Raw genomic sequence first — 21,993 nt, forward strand, 5'->3', positions numbered from 1 at the left:
GCAATTTGGCCATCATGTCTACTCTGCCATTCAATCATGACTTATCTTTCTTTCCCTCTCCACCCCACTCTCCTGCCTTCTCCTCATAACCTCTGATACCCATATTAATCAAGAATCTGTAAATCTCCGCCTTAAAAATATCCATTGACTTGGCCTCCACAGCTGTATGTGGCAATGAATTCCACAGATTCACCACTCTCTGATTAACAAAATTTCACCTCATCTTTCTAAAGGTACATCCTTTTATTCTGAGGCTGTGCCCTCTGGTCCTAGACTCTCCCACTAGTGGAAACATCCTCTCCACATCCACTCTGTCCAAACCTTTCACAATTCGGTAAGTTTCAAAACCCATCCTTCTAAACTCCAGCGAGTACAGGCACGGTGCCGTCAAACGCTCATCATATGTTAACATTCCTGGGATCATTCTCACTTGATCTTTTAGATCCAAATAAGTTACCAGCTAACCAAATGATGCTGCCTTAATGACAGAACAAATGATGTCGGTGTGACTTTAAATCCAAGCTCACCTGTGCAAGGAGGACCAGTTATCCTGCTGTAGAGCAGAGACCATCAACAGGGCTGAGATAGATCCTGTGTTGAACAGTAGCTACAGTTCAATCCAAGCCAATGATTCAAAGAATAAATCCCCCGTTTTGGAGACATCACTGATACGCTTCCAAAACTTGTGGATCAGCGATCATTGTCATTATGATATATATATAAGACTGCAAACAATGTTGAGAGCAGTTGTGTGTAAGTTAGTTTCAGGGTTAACGATCTTCCTGTGAACCAAAACAATGTTTTTGTTCTACCATGTGGAGAAAGCTTTACTAAAATATAATATGCCCCCCACCAGTTCCAAGCCAATAATTCGTTACCCTCTGATAAACCCTGATGGCACAGACCAGTTCAGAGAGGCTGACCCTCTACTCTCAGTCTGAAGAAAGGTCCGACTGTTGGAGTAACTCGGCGGGACAGGCAGCATCTCTGGAGAAAAAAGTGATGGGACGCACAGTTTCGTAGAAAAGAGTTAATGACCACTTTTTACCTGTAAATGGGAGCTGTTGGATACAGATATTATTGAATGTTAAATGGCAGCATGGTGGCTCAGTGGTAGAGTTGCTGCCTCACAGCGCCAGAGACTTGCGTTTGATCCTGACTACAAGTGCTATCTGTACGGAGTTTGTACATTCTCCCTGTGACCGCGTGGGTTTTCTCTGGGTGCTCAGGTTCCTTCCCACACTCCAAGGACGTTTGGGGTTGTAGGTGAATTAACTTCGGTGAAGATTCGGTAAAGGGCTAGTGTACGTGGGGATCGCTGTTTGGCGCTGTCTCGGTGAGCTGAAGGGCCTGGTTCCGCGCTGTATCTCTAAACAATATGGTGGCCTTGCACCCTGCTTGAAATGGTATGAGACTGCATTTGAATTTGGAATTTGGAATGAAAATTAAAACGAAACAAAATGAGTTGTCACGGGATTGAAAGGTGCCAACAATGTTACAGTCTTGCCTGATCGCACAATCGGAACTGCGCATTATTCTAAATGTTGTACATAAGCTGTTAAACCCTAAGATGGAAGAAAGTCTGCAGCGGCACAAGGTGACATATTGGGAGGACGTGCGTATGGGAGGCAAATGTTAGCACTTGAGTCGAGCGGTATAATTGTGACTCTGTACTACCAGTTGACGTATGTAGATATCCAGCATGTCTTTGTTCTATGGCACTGTCCCTGCAAACAATTGCATGTAGTACCAGGTGATTCAGATTTCAATCTATAAGCCTCAGCATGCAGGTAGAGGTAAATGCCTGGACTTGAGCCGTATGCATTCACGTCGTTCAGCTTTACTGTATGGTGTGATGCTGGATAATTCTGACCACGATGCCTAAAATATTTTTCATTTCTGGACTTTTCTAAGTGACGGAATAGAAACATTTATACGATATTTTTGATGATCGAACTTCTTTTAGTCCGCTGAGATAAAGAACAACCAAACTGCAAAAAGTGATCTTGAAGCTGGAAACGTGAACCTGCCTCGGGGTTGGTGGAACAGCCAGGGCGATACTTTTGAAGGCTGGAAGAGGAAAAGACTGATCCATGTTGCTTCAATTTCTTCTGGTCCTTCTGCATTGAACTAGTACGTTGCTATCGCCCGTTCAAAGCATCAGCCGATGTAAAACATAGGTGAACCAGCAGCTGCCAGCCGAGGATTATTGATGCCGATTAAACTTTCCTTGATTTAACGTGGGCCCAGCACATTGCAAAAACATTAATAAGGGAATGTTGGCATGCGCTGTATATGGAAGATATCTGCAGCGGTTTACTTTGATAACTCTTGGTTTCCTTTTTATCCTCAAAAGACTTTGTGGCCCCTTGATAAACCACTTGGATCACGTCAATAATCCACAACATATTGGAAGATGTTGACTTTAATTGGAAGATGCTGATTTTACCATCTCATAGAGTTTACAGATACTGCTGCACGGCACGACTAGCATTTGTAATTGTTCATCGGTGTATTTATTAACATTTCATGAACATTGTAAAGTTTAATACAACCAATACGCTGTAACTGCAGTGAAATTGTAATAAAGAGCTTAAATATATCTGGCAATTTTTCATGATGTTTGATGAGATTATGCAGATTATGTTGGATGTGGGAGCTTCACGCAACAAATGACCTGACAAAGGCTCTTCCCTGGCACATTGATTCTCTCAGCATTTGGATCCGAAAAGTAGCCTCTTTTTCCAAACCAAAATGACATGTTGATCTAATCTTTTTACACATTGGAAGAAGAAAAATCATAATCAAAAATCATAAAGAATCGATATCTTTTGCCTTTTTAGGTGAATCTCAAAATTACATCAATCATCAATCCATGTCATAGGAGCAGATTTAGGCCATTCAGCCCATCATGTCTACTCCACCATTCAGTCATGGCTGATCTATCTTTCCTTCTCAACCCCATTCACCTCGTGCCCCATAACCCTTGATGCCCGTACTAATTAAGAATCTGCCAATTTTTGCCTTAAAAATACCTAATGACTTGGCCTGTACTGCCGTCTGTGGCAGTGAATTCCACAGATTCTCACTAAAGAAATTCCTCCTCATCTAAGGATACGTCCTTTTATTCTGAGGCTGTGCACTCTGTTCCTAGACTCTCCCACTAGTGGAAACATCCTCTCCGTATCCATTCTATCCAGGCCTTTAACTATTCAATAAGTTTCAGTGAGGTCCCACCTCATCCTTCTAAACTCCAGCGAGTACAGGCCTAGTGCTCATCACACGTTAATGTTAGATGACAATAGAACTAGTAATGAAGAGTCTTTGACTCTTTGACACTTAAATGTGGTAACACACAACTGCAGTCTAACTGGAAGGCTGGCAGAGGCCAAAGAGAATATCACGCTACTGTGATACGTGTATATTTGGTTCTGAAGTTGCATGATTTGCTCTTGCTCTCCAGCCTTGCGTCCTGTTCTTCAGTAAAGATTCTGAGCATTAATCTCATGAATGTAAAGCCCCAGGGGTCTACCATTATCCATTATCATTAGCAGACAGACACGCTCGTGCCCAGTGGAGCAGTAAATTAATGCTCGTGTTTCACACCGGATCACGCAAAATTAAACATCATTAATGTCATAGAAACATAGAAAATAGGTGCAGGAGTGGGCCATTTGGCCCTTCGAGCCTGCACCGCCATTCAATATGATCATGGCTGATCATCCAACTCAGTATCCTGTACCTGCCTTCTCTCCATACCCCCTGATCCCTTTAGCCACAAGGGCCACATCTAACTCCCTCTTAAATATAGCCAATGAACTGGCCTCAACTACCTTCTGTGGCAGAGAATTCCACAGATTCACGACTCTCTGTGAAAAATGTTTTTCTCATCTCGGTCCTAAAAGATTTCCCCTTTTGCTGTTGCTGATGATTGAATTATCCAAAAAACAATTTTTAAGATATTAGAATGAATTAAAGTACTACCCTTTCTCTCCAGAGATGCTGCCTGACCAATGGTTCATTGTTGCCTTGTTTGTGCACAGCAAAATTCATTTTGCATATATTACACATGCAGGTACTGCCATTTTTGGCGCCATTATCCAAAGTCCCTTCGGCCCGCGTGCTCGATGTACTGGAGCAGTTCCCGCGAACCGCCGTCCCTCCCCTCTCCTTGCCATCTTTGTGCCCGGGGGCGCCTCATGCAGCCGACATTGAATACGCTGGAGGCATTACCCCGGTTCACCCTCCTACCAGCCCTCGCTCCTCGCCTCCGACGTATCCAGCTGCCTCCCGGTTACACTGACTGACCTGACTTAGGATCTGCTGAGTTACTCCAGCACCTCGTGCCTCTCTTTGGTATAAACCCACGTCTGCAGCTCTCTGTTTCTAATACATAATACAATTGGTCAATGAAAGAATGTACAACAACTGTTTGAAATGACTAATCTTTTTAGGAGTAATTTACAGAGACCGACTAACCTACAAACCTGGCACGTCTTTGGGGAAACCGGAGCACCTGGAGGAAACCCAGGCAGTCACAAGGAGAACATGTAAACTCCACACGGACAGAACCCGAGGTCAGTATGGAACATGTGTCTCTGGCGCTGCAAGATAGCAGCTCTACCAGCTGCCCCATTGTGCTGCCTGAGAGGATGGACAAACTTTGGATTGGTTTCTCAGGGACATTGAGGCTGAAGGGAGTCTTGATAGAAGTATATAAAATGATGAGGGACATTGGGGAGACCTTTTTCCTGAGGTGGAAATGTCAAAGTCTAGAGGGCGTAGTGTTATGGTGAAAGGGGCAAGTTTTGAAGGAGCTGTGGGTGGGTGTTTTCCTGATGCAGAGAGTGGTGGATGCCTGGAATGTGCTGCCAAGGGGTGCCTCATGCACTAATAGTTAGTGGAGGCAAGCGTGACTGGGGCATCAGGCTTTTAGATCGGCACATGGATATGTAGGGAACGGGGGGAGGTGGATCACATGTTCAGCACGGACAATGTGGGCTGAAGAGCCTGTTCCTGTCCTGTAGTCTTCTATGTAATGGAGAAATACAACTAATAGAAATCTTTTCATGCCAGCAATCAGTTGGGGGTGATGCTTTGAGGTATTTAATAGAAATCTGAGGAGTACCTTTTTCAGGCATAGAATGGTATGGAACGAACTGACAGAGGAGGTAGTTGAGGCAGGTATTATTGCAACATTTAAGAAACATTTGGACAGGTACATGGATAGGACAGGGTTAGAGCGATATGGGCCAAACGTAGACAGGTGGGACTAGTGTACATGGGACATGTGGGCGTTGGGCCGAAGGGCCTGTTGAAAGTTGTATGACTCTATGACTATGATTAAGTATTTAATACAATTTTTCCTTTGCACAAACTTCCATTTTCCCAAGTTATCCATATATGTATAAAACAAGCACAGACAACAGCTCATACCCACAGGCCATCCCATGGCCAATTCCAGTTGTAAATTCTTAAAATGTCGACAGATGTCAATAAATATAAACAAACTAGGTCACTGGTTACATTTAATCTTTACATTATGACTTCCACTGGTTTCCTCCCACACTCCAACAACATACAAGTTTGTAGGTTCATTGGCATCGGTACACATTGTAAATTGTCCCCAAGGTGTAGGGTAGTGCTAGCGATCGTTGGTCTCAGTGGGCTGAAGGCCCTGTTTCTACACTGTATCTCTAAACTAAAAGCCAAAGACCTACCAGTTAAGACCAGTTCACCTGTATTTTAACAAGGAATAAGTGATGTTTTGGATCGAGACCCAAAGAAGGGTCTGAAGAAGCATCTCGATCTAAAGAAACACCTCCAGAGATGCTGCCTGACCCACTGAGTTACTCATTTTTTGTGTCTGTCAATGGTTCAACGGTTCTTGACTGTCACGTGTACCATGGTACAGTGAAATTCTTTTGCATACAGATCATGTAAGATTATCGCCATAGGTAAGTACAATCGCAGAGTGTATAGAAACAGACACATGAGTCCTTATGCAAAAGTCCTTCCTCAGACCCTTCTTCGGGTCTCGACCCAAAACGTCACCTATTCCTTTTCTCCAGAAATGCTGCCTGACCTGCTGAGTTACTCCAGCTTTTTGTGTTTGCCTTTGGTTTAAACCAGCATCTGCAGTTCCTCCCTACGCATTGAAGCATTGAACAATGTTTCCACTGGGTGGTGCAGTGGTCACTCTTGTCTCCTTGATCCATGAAGAAATCAGTGGTTAGCTGCACGAACACTGCAATATTAGGAGGCCAGGCCATTTCATCTCCACTCCGCTCAATGAGGCATGCAAACGGGTTGTGTACAATTCCAAAGACTTGTGCTTCTGCAGCTCTCTTTGAAAGACTATTCCACCTTCTGACCAACATACAGAAGAAACTTCTGACCATCACCTTAATCGTGACACACCACAGCTGTTGTACTGAAAAACTGAATTCAACTATTTTAGCTGATCAGCTGATCCAGTTTGGACTAAAGGCTGATGGAAGGTTGTCCATTTTTACCACCAACTCATGTGCAAAGACCCCAACTCTTTCTCCACTACAGTGACCACTGCAACCATGCAGAACCGCACAGTGGCCGAGTACCTGCCCTACAATGCCTGAGACCCGGGTTCGATCCTGACTAAGAATGGTGTTTGTACACTGTCCCTGTGATCACCTGGGACTTCACTGGTGCTCCGGTTTCATCCCACATTCCAAAGATGTGCAGGTTGGTAGGTTAATTGGCTTTGGTAAAGATTGTAAATTATCCCTAGTGTGTAGGATAGTGCTAGTGTATTGCTGGGGTAATTGCTGGTCGGCGTGGACTGTGGAGCTTTTTTCAGCACTATTATTTCATCAACTCGATCACTAACTCCACCCTGTCCTGAAATTAACTATCTCTGACACCTCTCCCCCCTTTCTCGACCTTTCTGTCTCCATCACAGGGAATAGACTATCGACTGACATCTGCTACAAAAGCACCGACTCCCACAACTATCTTGACTACATCTTCTCTCCGCCTGCCTCTTGCAAGGACACAATACACCTACTCCCAATTTCTCCGTCTCTGCCACAAATGGCACCATTTTGTACACCTTAAGTCCAAATGTTAAGAGTCTTAACTTGACCCTAAATGGCAGCGGTACTGGGTTGGTGTTGCATGGGCCAACTTGGTCATGCCATGATGTCCACCATCCACTGCTGCTCTGCAGGCCGCGCCCGAACTGTGAGCTTGGCCACTTGTAGAGGGTGCCTGATCTAATTCAACCTCAGGCTGCTGCAGGGCCTCCAGCGGCCCACTCCACCGCCATCTTGATCCAGGCATGCTGACCCACGATCCCAGGGTACGAATAGACATGTGTGAGGTGGAACAGATGCGTTCGGAGACCTGTTGGCCATGGCTGAGGGGGGGCCATGGCATGGAACAAAGGAATACGCCTTATACAAGGACTGGTATTGTCACCGCAGAGCTGGATGAACTGCTTAGTTTTAGTTTAGAGATACAGTGCAGAAACAGGCCCTTCGGTCCTCCGAGTCGGCACCAACCAGTGATCCCCGCACATTAACACTATCATGCAGGGACACCAAAAACTAGGGATGATTTACAATTATACCAAGCCAATTAGCCTACAATCCTGTACGTCTTTAGAGTGTGGGAGGGAGCCGGAGATCCCGGAGAAACCCCACGAAGGTCACGGGGAGAACATACAAACTCTACACAGACAGCATCCACATTCAGCATCGAACCTGGGTCTCTGGAGCTGTGAGGCAGCAACTCTACCGCTGCGCCACCGTGCCACAACTTAGTTTATTGTGGCCCATATACCAATGGGGAAGAGGTGAACGGGACAGTATCCTAGCTTATGGAAAGAATATTTAGCAAGTCAGGCAGCATCTTTGGAGAGAAATGGAAGGGGCAGCACTGTGGCGCAGCGGTAGAGTTGCTGTGTATGAAGTTTGTACCTTCTCCCTGTGACCGTGTGGACTCTCTCCGGGCGCTCTGGTTCACTCCCACACTCCAACAACGAGCAGGTTTGCAGTTTAATTGGCTTCTGTACACTGTATATTGCCCCTAATGTGTAGAATAGTGCTAGTGTGAGGGCTGATCGCTGGTCGGCGCGGACTCAGTGGGCTGAGGGACCTGTTTCCACGCTGTAAGTAAAGTTTATAGTAATAAAATTCTGGGTCGATGCCCTTCATCTCGATTGGACATCGTCTGCCCATTTCCATCCACAGATGCTGCCTGACTTGCTGAGTTCCTCCAGCTGCTCTCCTTTTTGTTCCGACCGATTCCAGCGACCAGTCCCTTAGTTTAGTTTATATTATCATGTGTACTGAGGCACAGTGAAAAGATTGTGTTTGCCTGCTACCCAGTCAACGAAAAGGCCATACATGATTACAAGCGAGCCGTCCTTGCTGTACAGGTTATAGACCTAGGGGACAATACTTAGCGCAAGATTCAAGTCAAATGAAGTCCAATTAGTTCGGATGTCTCCAACGAGGTCGATGGGAGGTCAGGGCCGCTCTCTAGCTGACATTAGGAGGGTCCAGTTGCCTGATAAGAGCTCGAAATAAACTTTCACACTTCTGTACGTCTCTCTTAGGAGAGGGGAGAAGAGGGAGTGATAGGTGTGAGACTGGTCCTTGATTATCCTGCTGGCTTTGTCGAGGCAGCGTGAAACATAGAAACATGGAAAATAGGTGCAGGAGTAGGCCATTCGGTCCTTCGAGCCTGCACCGCCATTCAATATGATCATGGCTGATCATCCAACTCAGTATCCTGTACCTGCCTTCTCTCCATACCCCCTGATCCCTTTAGCCACAGGGGCCACATCTAACTCCCTCTTAAATATAGCCAATGAACTGGCCTCGACTACCCTCTGTGGCAGAGAGTTCCAGAGATCCACCACTCTGCGTGAAAATGTTTTTCTCATCCCGTGTTCTGGACTTCCCCAACATCGGGAACAATCTTCCTGCATCTAGCCTGTCCAACCCCTGAAGACGTGACGTGTGGATGGAGTCAATGGATGGGAGGTTGCTTTGCGTGATGGTCTGGGCTATGCCGTGGGGATGGTATGTGTCTACCCGCAGCACATTGGAGAGCGGCACACTCGAGACTTTCTGTGTCGTGGAGAATACATCAGCCGTTGTCTAAAGTAAACAAATAAAACCAGAGAAAAAGGACACAAAGTGTCGGAGGAACTCAACGGGTCAGGCAGCATCTCTGGAGAACATAGAAGGTCCAGACCCTTCCTCAAACTTGTTTCTAGCCAGTCTGAAGAACAGTGCCGACCCGATGGTAGTACAAGCCGATGAAGGGATCCAGGCATATCACACATGCAGATTTGATTCACTGCTTGACGCACTCTGTGAATAGTCGAACGCAACTACAAACACTTAAAACTTAAAAAGGTATTCTGCCCTAGCTCTATTTAAAATCTAGACGCAAGCAACTGCAGACGCTGGTTTACAAAATACAAACATACTGTATGTAATGTTAGAGTAACTCAGTGGAACAGGCAGCATCTGTGGAGGGAAATAGACCGACCACGTTTCGGGATGGGACCCTTCTTCACACTGGTTGTAGTAAGGGGGAGAAAGCTTTATTTAAAATCCATTGTTTCAGCCAAAATTACAAAACTCCTTGAATATAATCCAAAGCGCAATGTGCTGGAGGAACTCAGCTGATCAGGAGGCATCCGTGGAGGGAAATAGATGGGCGACGTTTCAGGTCGCGTTCCTTTCGGTTTAGAGATACAGCATAGAAACCGGCCCTTCGGCCCACTTATTCACGCCGACCATCGATCACCCGTTCACACAGGATCTATGTTAGAACCACGTTCACGTCCACTTCCACCACACCAGGGGCAATTTACAGAGGGCCAATCAAACTACAAACCCGTACATCTTTGGGACGTGGGAGGAAACCTGATCACAGGGTGAACATGCAAACTTAGCACAGACAGCATCCGAGGTCAGGATCGAACCCGGGTCTCTGGTGCTGTGAGGCAGCAACTTCACCAGCTGTGTCACTGCGCTGCTCATCTTCAGACTGAGCTTCCCCACCCTAGTCGTTCATCTCGTTTCACTGGCGCCTTGCGTCACTCTTTGTATCCACTCGTCCTATCTACTCCATAGCCAACAATGGACCATTGTGGGCTCCATCTTTCTCTGATCCTCGTTGCCGGCTTTGATCTGCCCTTTTGCATATCTTTCATTCATTTGTTTTTTATACCATTTCACACCTCTAGTTTCCCTCTCCCCCGACTCTCAGTCTGAAGAAGGGGCTCGACCCGAAACGCCACCTATCCCTTCTCTCCATAGATACTGCCTGACTCGTTTAGTTACTCCAGCACGGAGTTACTCCATTATACAAAATGATGAGAGGAATACGTCAGATAGACGCACAGAGTCTCTTGCCCAGAGTAGGGGAACCAAGAAGCAGATGACATAGGTTTAAGATGAGGGGAGAAGATAAGAAGGAGGTCGGTGGGTGTATGGATCGACTTGCCGGATGAGGTAGTTGAGGCAGGGACTATGGCAACGTTTAAGAAACATTTGGACATGTAGATGGATGGGGTAGGTTTAGAGGGATATGGACCAAACATAGGCAGGTGGGACTACTGTAGATGGGACATGTTGGTCAACATAGGCAAGTTGGGCCGAAGGGCCTGTTTCCACGCTGTATGACTCAATGGCCCACTCTGTGCCTGTCTTCAGTGTTAACCAGCATCCTCCCCCCCAATTGTCCCTTGTTGATTAACTGCTTGCCACAAGGGTAAAAGCGTAGCAGTGGCGCTGGGCGGCTTTGTGGAGAGTTGATGGAGCGCTGAAGCTTGGTAGATGCCCAGGGCGGGTGGCTGGTAGAGGAGGAAGGGTTTCTGCACCCAGAGCAACGGGGGAGGGCGCCTTGAGGCAGTTGTGGGGCTTAAAGCAGCGCCCAGGCCTGCCTCTGACGTCTTGGCCATGTTCCTTGGGAAACCGGATCGCGCGTGTAAGATGATCGCCACTGTTCCTTACTTTATTTAACATCGGCTCAATCAGCAACTTTCTCCCCCACTCCCCCTCCCCCGCCCCACCGTACATAGACTGTCCCTAAAGAGGACAGGCGTACCAAAAACAACATCTCTTTCCCTTTAGTATTTGACCAAATAACCCTCGGTATAAAGTCAGCTTCGAAACAGCTCTATTTCCCAGCCGGAGGTGTTGGCAGGGAAATGGATCAAGGCTGTGGGGTGTTCTACAAACATTGACGTCGTTACTGAGAACGCCGAGAGCCCTCCGGGCAAATTAAAGGTGATTAAGAGGTGACCCCCCCCCCCCCCCTCCCCGGGGGTCAAGAAATATCCAGCTGAGCTAAGGTGGGAGATGGGAAGCGAGCGCTAAATTACTAGCCCGGGATGCAGGTCGCTTTTTACATTCAATGCACAATGTTAGAGAGGCTGGATCAAGTGTAGCAATATGTACCTGTGTTTGAAAGCTGGCCGTCTAACTCTACAACATATTAATGTAGTGGGTCTGTGTTGTATTTAGTGGGGAAATACGGATCCGAATATTGTACCGACCCGGCGTAAGACGAGCGGCGCTTCTATATATAACGGCGCTCCTCGCCTTAAAAGGGAGCGCTAGCTGAACGGGCATTCCGACACCCAGTCTAATTTCTGTTTTTGTCAGCCGGAGACCATCGCGGCCGAGCCGACGGATCGATCTCGCGACCTGCATCTTTCCACTTTTTTCTCCCCTCTCCCTCCTCCACATATTTCGGTGAGTCTTTACTTTGCGAGCGGCGAGGGAAGGTCGGTGATATCGCGGGCAACCCCGAAGTGGAGGAGAGCAAGGTTTGGGAGAAACTTCCGCACCTCTTTCGCCTCCCTCCGTCCCGAAGGTACTGGGTATCTCGGTAGCCCCCCCCCGCTACAAGACGCCGCTTCTTTCATAGAGATTAATGGGTGCATGGGACGAGCTGCCGGGGGAGGTAGTTGAGGCAGGGACTATCACAACGTTTAAGAAACAGTTGGACGGATACATGGATAGGACAGCTTTAGAGGGATATGGGCCAAACGCAGGCAGGTGGGACTGCTGTAGATGAGACATGTTGGTCAGTATGAGCAAGTTGGGCCGAAGGGCCTGTTTCCACACTATATGACTCTTTGACTCTAAATCCGAGCCTGTGGCAGTTAGCATCGATTAGTTATCTGACCCTACTACCACCCCCCCCCCCCCCCCCCCACCCGCCCGTTTAATTTGTTGCCAGGTTAGCGGCTTGAATTAATGATACATTGCTCTGTTAGAAATGCATTTGGACCTGTTGCAACTTCCCTTACATACAACACACACTTGACTTTGACGTTGACAACGTGTACGAGTTCTCCCAGTAGATCTAATCGAGAAGCTGCTCCGAATTCCGAGTGCTTGTCGCGGTTGGCTAAAAATAATATTTGAAGGCACTCCGTCTTGCCTCTTGCCCATGAGTGGAGAAACTGTGGCATCGGGGGGCGGGGATGGGGGGGCGAATCGGAGCCCCAAGTACCGTGGTCGCCAAAACCAAACCCGGGGCAAAGTAGGGCGACTGAGTTTGGCTGACGGCGCCACACAAGCGGTGGTGTGGGCGTGGAACCGCGAGAAACAGGGAACTAACTGATCGGTAGAAGATAGACACAAAAAGCTGGAGTAACTCAGTGGGTCAGGCAGCATCTCTGGAAAGAAGTAACAAGTGACGTTTCAGGACGAGACCCTGCAGAAGGCATTCCGACCCGAAACGTCACACATCACTTTATTTTTCCAGAGATGCTGCCTGACCCGCTGAGTTACTCCAGCATTTTGTGTCTATCTTCTGTTGTTATAGAATTGAAGGATGTTTTGGCGGAGGTCCCTGAGCAGGGATTACGTTGTTCCTATTAGTGTTTGGTATTTGGGAGCGGCGGGAGAGGGGTTGGTGTTAAACTGTAGTTCTGGGTCTCCAATCATTCACACCAGCTGGTGTTAATATCTGTGTATATTTCGGGCTACGCCGCTACCATGAACGCTCCCGTTCTCCTCGCTGTGTATAAAATTGTGTAAAAACAGCCCCTTCCTCAGTTCACCCCTTCCAGTATTGGTGGAAAACGTTCACATTGCTTCCGTCTCATCCCAACTACATAGACGTGGGAAACAGACCCAAAGTACTGGAGTAACTCAGCGGGTCAGGCAGCATCTGTGGAGAAAATAGAATAGGTGACGTTTTGGGTCGGGACCCCTTTTCAGACTTTTTCCCCACTCGGAAAGTTCCCTATCATTTTCTCCAGAGATGTTGCGTGACCCGCTGAGTTACTCCAGCATTTTGTGTGTATCTTTGGTATTAACCAGCATCTGGGGGGCATTGATTTTGTCTTTGCATTATTATTGTTATATATACACTATAACATATATAACAATTAATAACCATTAAAACAATTAAAAACCTATTATATATATAAAAACAATAATGGTGCAAAGACCAAAATAATTTCCCCCAAGTCTATTTATATAACAACTATCAACATTTTTAAAAATAAACTATTGTGTTTAAAAACTAATATATAAAACAAATAGTTTAAACAAAATGTTAATTGTTAACAATTGTTTTAAAATGTTAATAATCATTTTAAATATAGATATACCTTTTGTTTTAGGTGTATATATAATGTTAAATTATGTTAAAAACTGTTATATAAACCGGTAGGACTCGTGTATTTTGGACTGAGGGGTGTCATTGCTTGTACTTGAGTTGTGGTGGAGCTAAAGCTGTGTGTGTGGACATGAAGTTATGGTCTTTATACACCTGGAAGAGATGTTTGGGTCAGTGTTGTGTTCAGTGGGTGTGGGTGAGATGCACCGGCACACATCCACATTGGTCATTACACGTCTTCTTGCGTATGGCGTACACAGCCTAAGCGGAGATCCCTGAGCAGGGATTACGTTGTTTCTATTAGTGTGTAGGTCAACTTGTTCTATTTGATCTTGTTTGTGCACGTCGGCTTGATTGCATTTAGTTGGAACAGAGTGGACCACATGAAGGTTGCAATCTCCCACCCCGGCCATTACAGTTGTAGACTGGCCTGTTGTTTTGGGGCATTGGTCGTGATGTGTAGTCCCATGGGCTATCAATTTGCTTTGGAGATAATGATTGTTCTTCCTGCCTTGGCCATTATAGTCATGGAGTTGCAATCATATTGAACTAAGGTGTCAACCTTCATACTTCTCTGTATTTGTTCCTTTCGCCCACATTTGGTCCGTAACCTTCTCGATCCTTGCCTCGTAGCCCTCCAATGTTATGTCCCGACCTAGAGTGGAGCAGAATGAGATGTTCTGGCTTCTGTATCCCAAATCGTGTCAATAGCCTTAAGAAAGAGAATGGAATGCTGTGCTGTACAACTAGAAAGCCCCAGAAAGGCAACTTCCAAGAATGGGCGGCACGGTGGCGCAGCGGTAGAGTTACTGCCTCACAGCGCCAGAAATCTGAGTTCGATCCCGACTACGGGTACTGTCTCTACGGAGTTTGCACGTTCTTCCCGTGACCACATGGGTTTTCTCCGGGAGCTCCGGTTTTCTCCCACACTCCAAAGACGTACAAGTTTGTAGATTAATTGTAAATTGTCACTTGTGTGTAGGACAGGTGATCGCTGGTCAGCGCGGACACGGTGAGCAGAAGGGCTTGTTTCCATGCTGCTTCGAAACCGCCTTCCCACCTCCGAGTAAATTTTCCATTTTCTTGGTGCTTATTTTTGAGTTTCTTTGAGAGTTTCCTCTTTGAGACATTTTGCCCAACCGAGTCCGCGCCGACCAGCGATCCCCGCACACTAACACTATCCTTCACACACTCGGGATAGTTTACAATTGTACCGATGCCAATGAACCTGTGGACTTGCACGTCTTTGGAATGTGGGAGGAAAACCGGAGCTCCCGGAGAAACCCCACGCGGTCACAGGGAGAAAGTACAAACTCCGTGCAGACAGCACCCGGAGTCAGAATCGCAGCAACTCTACCGTTGCGCCACCGTGCCGCCCAAGGATGGATGATCCACAGGCTCTGAGAATGTATAATCCAAAACTGGTAGATGAGGGAATCCTCAGACGGATACACCCACACCCGCTGAGTTGCTCCAGCACTTTGTGTCTATCTACACCGACTCTCAGCAGGCATAAACAGCGCAACCCCTATTAATTAGTAGAACATGCAAATATGAAGTAAGGGAAGCTAGCCATAGAGCGATGGAGCTGTACAGCATGGACACAGACCCCACTGCCCAACTTGTGTAGGAAGGAACTGCCGATGATGGTTTAAACCAAAGATAGACACAAAATGCTGGAGTAACTCAGTGGGACAGGCGGCATCTCTGGAGAGAAGGAATGGGTCGAGACCCCAGTCAGAAGAAGGGTCTCGACCCGAAACGTCACCCATCCCTTCTCTCCAGGGATGCTGCCTGTCCCACTGAGTTACTCCAGCGTTTTATGTCTATCTTCTGCCCAACTTGCTGACCAAGTTGCCTAACTAAGCCAGTTCCACCTGACTTTGCCTGCCCCATGACAGGTTAGCGTGCAACAAAAGCTTTTCACTGTACCTTGGTACACGTGACAATAAGCTCAACTAAGCTGAAGTAAACTAAACTCCAAACCTTTTCTATCCATGTACCAGTCTAAGAGTTATAAATGTCACCTGGACAAAGGCCTTTGATTATATACCTCGGTATGCAGCGTGACAATAAACCAACTAACGAAATAAGAATGGTGCAGGGAGGAACTGCAAACACTGGTTTACACCAAAGATAGACACAAAATGCTAGGTCAGTCGGCTTCTCTGGAGAAGAGAAGGGTAGGTTGACGTATCGTTTGGAGACCCTTCTTCAGACTGTTCAAAAGACACTTAAGCAGATTCATGAATAGGAAAGGTTTAGAGCGATGTGGGATAAACATGGGGAAATGGGAGTAGTTTAGAGGGGACATCTGGGTAGACATGGACGAGTTGGGCCGAAGGGCCTTTTCCCGTGCTGCATGACTATTATTAGTCTAGATTTGCATTGCAATGTGTGCGAGGCTGCCGCTGCGGTGGGATCTGCAGACGAGCGATGATTAGATTAATCTGCACAATCCCGGACACCTGGGCCGATTGTCCACGATCACTCGCCCTGTGGTTAAAGTGGTTTGGTTGGAGGCAGCTGGCAACATGTGTGTTTGCGCGGAGTGGAAGAGAAAGACCACGCACTGGGGTTTTTTCTTGAGCAAAAAAAAAACTATCAACGCTTTTGGTGTCTCCAATGTAACCCCGTCTAAGAATAAAACACTGCTTGCGAAGACAGAGGTAACTAGTGAGAAGAAAGAGCTCGGGTTAACCCCTGCGGACCTTCCTGGGAGCTGGGGGGTGAGTGTGAGTGGTGTGTGGGGGAGTAGTGGGGGGGAGTAGTGGTGGGGGGGGGCTAGTGGGGGGGGGGGGGGGGGGGTGAGTTGTGGGAGGTGGGGGGGGATAGATGGATGACTCGAGTAGAGAGAGGGCGGTGGGAGTTGTCTTGAGCTCGCTATAGGATCTTTGCTCCACGGTGCCACATTTGGTGCGGGAGGCTTTCATAGCCCGGAGTCTCAGGCCGGCCCGCAAAAGTTAAGAGGGGAGTCGAAAGGAACTGCAGATGCTGGAATCTTGAGCAAACGCCGAAGTGCTGGAGGAACTCAGTGGGCCAGGCAGCATCTATGGAGGGAAACGGCATTTGCTTCCAAAACGGCCGGTGGCATTGTCCAAAGATTGTCATTCTGGAGTAACTCAGCGGGTCAGGCAGCATCTCTGGAGAAACGGAATAGGTGAAGTTTCGGGTCGAACCCGTCATCAGACTGAAAGTATAAATGTCTTTGGGGTTGGTGGGGGGGGTATTTGTCATTCTGGTGCGAGCTGATGTTCCCCACAAACTAGCTGGTCCTTTATCAGTGGGAAACTAATGTTTCATTAACTGCAAAGACTTTGTTATTGCCCGAAGTTTGGAAAGTTGGGTCTCAGGGCGGCACAGCTGGTAGAGCTGCTGCTTCACTGCGCCAGAGACCCGGGTTCCATCCTGACCTCGTGCGCTGTCTGTGTGGAGTTTGCACGTTCCCCTTGCGTCAATTCAATCCACGCTTGCAGTGCCTTCAGTCGGTTGACAATTGAGGAGCCGACTAACTCCACCGCAGAATGAAGGCCGGTCTCGGGGTTTCAGTGAAACTCCCAGGCGCGGGTGGGAATTGCCAATGGTGACCGCGAAAGAGGCAGTTTCATTCCGCTTTACCCCGACCCTTACCCAAGAGGATGCCCTATGCCCCACTCTTGTCTTTTGTTCTTCTTCCTGGAGGCGAGCAAACAAGTCTCATTGTGTGAAGGGTCCCCATTCCCTGACCTGTCTATTCCCTCCACGGATGCTGCCTGGCCCAATGAGTTCCGTCTAGATTATGCTGGAGGGGAGGAAATATTTCATAGGAATCTGAAGGGTAACTTTTTTGACACTTTTTTTGGGTGTGTGGAACAAACTACCGGAGGAGGTAGTCGAGGCAGGTACCATCACAACGTTCAAGAAACATTTATACAGGTACATGATGGATAGGTTTAGAGAGATATGGGCTAAATGTAGGCAGGTGGGACTGGTGCAGCAGGGACATGTTGGTCGGTATGGTCAAGCTGGGCTGTGGGGCCTGTTTTCCCGCTGTGTATCACTCGACGACTATTGTGTTTTCGCTCAATCCTGCATCTGCCGTTCTTTGTCTCAAATTCCCAACTGCCTCAATGTATATTTTCGTATTCTGGTACTAATCGAAATTGGCTTTATTTCCCCTCATCAATTTACAAACATGTACTTGGATCGCTTCAGTTTAAACACAATGGCTTTAATATAAAAGCACAAGGAAGATATTGGTTATATATATTGTATATATTAAAGTGCTGGAGGAACTCTGAGGGCCAGGCAGTAACCATTAATATGAAACTAGGAACTGCAGATGCTGGCTTATTCCAGTACTTTCATGTATTTTTGTACCTCAGCGGGTCAGGCAGCATCCATGGAGATCTAGTTGAACCCTTCAGACATTTTAATATGAAGTTCGCTGTGTCGTTCTGATGTATTCTGAACGTTCCCGTATCCATTTGCGAGTTCTCTCGCCTTGTCTCTAACAACCTCATGGGAGTATTTGCAGCAAAATTCTTTTTTTTTAGAGCTACAGCATGGCAACAGGCCCTTCGGCCCACTAAGTCCATGCCGAAATCGCCTGTTCACAACAGTTCTATGTTATTCCACTTTCTCATCCACTCCCTACACTAGGGCCAATTTTACAGAAGCCATTCAACCTACAAACCCGCACGTTGTTGGGATGCGAGGGGAAGCCCACGTGGTCACAGGGATAACGTGCAAACTCCGTGCAGACAGCAGCCGTAGTCGGGATTGAACCCGGGTCTCTGGCGCTGTGAGGCAGCAACACTACCGCCGTGCCGCCCCTCACCGTTTTCTGAACTGTTGAATTTTCAGGGACCTCGCGCTGTAATTTTTATTTGCAACTAGACTGCAATGGGCAGTGTGGCAGGCAGGGTAAGAGTGAACAAGACTGCGAACCGAGCGGAGAAAGACCTTGTAGAAGGAATCTTGATTCACGCGTCTAGGTCAGGGCATGTTCTTGTAGAATGCTCATTTCTAAAGAGGGTTATGTTTGACAAACTGAGTCGCCGCGAGTGGTAGCAATGGGGAAAGTCCAGTGTATGCCCTCTACCACTGCCAACACTGGCTGCTCTTGTTCTCCCACCTACCTCCCACCCCACCGCAAAATAAAGACCTACCTTCCACCCCACCGCAAAGTGCTGGAGTAACTCTGCGCGTCAGACTGCATCTGTGGAGAATGTGAATAGGTGGCGCTCCTGGACTGTTCAGTCCGAAGAAGGATAGTCATCGAGTCTTGCAGCGCGGAAACGGGTCCTTCGGCCCACACCGTCCCACCTGCTTGCGTTTGGACCATATCCCTCTAAACCGGACCTATCCATGTACCTGTCTAACTGTTGCTTAAACGTTGTAATAGTCCCTGCCTCAACTACCTCCTCTGGCACCTTGTTCCATACACCCACCACCCTTTGTGTGGAAAAAGTTACCTCTCAGATTCCTATTAAATCTTTTCCCCCTCGCATTAAAACTATGTCCTCTGGTCCTCCGTTTGCCCTCTCTGGGCAAAAGACTCTGTGCATCACCCCAATCTATTCCTCTCTCGATAAGTTCACCCCTCATCCACCTGCACTCTAAGGAATAGAGACCCAGCATACTCAACCTCTCCGTATAGTTCAAACCCTCTTGTCCTGGCAAGGGTCCTGACCTGAAACGTCTACTATCCATGTTCTGCAGAGATGTTGCCTGTCCTGCTTTGTCTTGCCCTATAATCTGCCTTCCATTTTGATCGGTCTCTCTCGCACACAAACAATTAAATCTCTTTTAATTTCTTATTCCCCCAGCTCTGATGAAAGACCATCAACCCCAAACAAAACGTTGTTACTCACTCAGCGGATGTTATCTGATTTGCTGAATGCTTGCCACGGTTTCTTGTTTTTATGCAAAGATCATGACAAGTTAATTTTCATGTTGTGTTGTCACCCACAATGGTTTTTTATATAACAGCGGGGGAAATTATTGCAACCGAGTTGCCTGAAGAAGGGTCCTGACCCAAAACCTCACCAATCCATGTCCTCCAGAGATGCTGCCTGACCCGCTGAGTTGCTCCAGCACTTTGTGTTTTGCTCACGGTTCCCACATCTGCAGTTCCTTGTCTCTGGCAAATTGTTGATTCACAATTATCAACGATGGCGCAGTGGTATGGAGTTTGTACGTTCTCCTCATGACCTGCGAAGATCTCTGGTTTCCTCCCACACTCCAAAGACGTACAGGTTTGTAGCTTAATTGTCTTGGTGAATGTAAAAATTGTCCCTAGTGGGTGTAGGATAGTGTCATTGTGCGGGGATCAATGGTCGGCGCGGACCCGTTGGGCCGAAGGACCTGTTTCCGCGCTATAGGGGGGTTGCACGTAAGGTCACTGGGTCATAGGGCTTGACGCACGGAGCCGCTCAATCCATCTGGAGGACATACGTAACTTCCGGTATATGTTATTAATGCAAGAAACGCGTACTTTCCTACCTGTTTAAAAACCGCCAAAATGTAGAATTTTTGCGCTGAAAAAAATAGTGTAAGTCGGGGTAAGCGTGAGAGACATATACCCAACTTCAGAATTCCAAATGTGAAGCGAAATGAAGGTAAAGAGAAGCGAGAACTGAAGGGACAACAACAGCTAAAGTGCTTGGTAAACATTGGCTGTGCAGATATCGGAATTGAAAATATTGTGAATTATCGCGTTTGCTCACTGCATTAACAGGAAGGCATTATTTGTGTTTTTTCTTGATTTCTTTTGTATCTAAAAAGTCTCAGAAGTGATAAATCCTTTTCCTTGCATCAGGGTTTCATTCAATAAATTGCTATGTAAATTCCTGGAAGGTTATCAAGGTTGCATAGAATCCCAGAGTTTCTCTCATTATACCTCGCCATTTGCTGCCTGCTTTGGGTTTTCCTGTGAAACCCTAAAACACAAAGTGCAGGAGTAACTCAGCGGGCCAGGCAACATCTCTGGAGGCCATGAATTGGTGATGTTTTGGGGTCGGGACCAGTCTGAGGAAGAATCCCGACCTGAAACGTTGCCTTTCCATGTCTTTCAGAAATACTGCCAAACCTGTCGAATTACTCCAGCACTTTGTGTTTTGCTTAAGATCCTAGCATCTGCAATCCTTGTCTTCTGTGGAATTCCCCCTGACTTGCACCAAGATTAAATTGTCTTTGTTTTAAGGATTAATTCCCCCAAATTAATGATTTGTTTTTATCACTATCCACAAGAAACACGTGATGAAAAAAATCAAACATCAAAGTATATCCAATACTTTTAGCAGAATTGTTCTATCTCTAGATTTTGTCAATACCAGCCTAATTGAAATATGTTCCGACTTTATTTTTCTTCTAGGTTTGGTTGAAGACACTTGGTCACCATGGCAACAATAATCTTGCCATTTTACCAAAAGAAGCATAAACATTATGGCTTTGATTACCGCAGCTCGGATAGCCAAAGACTTGTCAAGCACTACACCACCAGAAGCAGCTCAACCAAAAGGTGAGAGGCAGCAGATCATTCACCTTTATTTGTAGAGACACACGGACCAGCGATCCCCATACACAAGCACTATACTACACATTATGGACAATTTGACATCTTTACCAAAGCCAATTAACCTACAAACCCATTCCTTCTCTCCAGAGATGCTTTCTATCCCGCTGAGTTACTCCAGCATTTTGTGTCGACCTACAAACCTGTACGTCTTTGGAATATGGGAGGTAACCGGTGCACCCGGAGAAAATCCACACGGTCACAGTGAAAATGTGCAAACTCCATACAGACAGCACCCGTAGTCAGGATGGAACCCGGGACTCTGGTGCTGTAAGGCAGCGACTCTACCGCTGTGTCATTGTGCTGCGTTAAACTCCTAGATAGGCGGGGTCATGGAACAGCAGTCAATTAGTCCCAAGGCAGCATGCAGTGAAGATTTAAGAGGATGTTGCCAGGACTTGAAGGCCTAACCAATAGGGAAAGGTTGGGTAGGCTAGGACTGTATTCCTTGGAGTGCAGGAGCATGAGGGGTGATCATATAGAAGTAGATAAAATCATGAACAGATAGGTGACTGCTCAGCCTATTACCCAGGGTAGGAGAATCAAGATTCTGAGAACATGTTTACTGTGAGCGGAGAATAATTTAACAGGAACTTGAAGGGCAACTTTTTGAATTCAAAGGGTGGTGGGTGTATGGATGGGACAAGCTGCCAGAGGAGATAGTTGAGGCAGGTACAAAAACAGCATTTAAAAGACACTGGTATGAGTACATAGATAGGAATGCTTTAGAGGGATATGGGCCAAATGCAGACAAATGGGACTATTATAGATGCGGCATATTGGTCAGCTTTGAG

General features: G+C 46.9%; 1 protein-coding gene across 1 annotated transcript in view; it reads left to right on the forward strand.

Annotated features, from left to right (window-relative positions):
- The first annotated feature begins 11,532 nt into the window (after positions 1 to 11,532).
- Positions 11,533 to 21,993, forward strand: part of myom2 (myomesin 2) — a 115,418-nt gene continuing 104,957 nt past the window's right edge. The window contains 2 exon segments of the mRNA XM_033020675.1: positions 11,533 to 11,759; positions 20,999 to 21,145. Coding sequence (XP_032876566.1) covers positions 21,024 to 21,145 — 122 coding nt within the window. The 5' untranslated portion in view covers positions 11,533 to 11,759; positions 20,999 to 21,023.

This window comes from Amblyraja radiata, chromosome 5 (genome assembly GCF_010909765.2).
Source record: "Amblyraja radiata isolate CabotCenter1 chromosome 5, sAmbRad1.1.pri, whole genome shotgun sequence".
Classification (NCBI taxonomy): Eukaryota; Metazoa; Chordata; class Chondrichthyes; order Rajiformes; family Rajidae; genus Amblyraja; species Amblyraja radiata.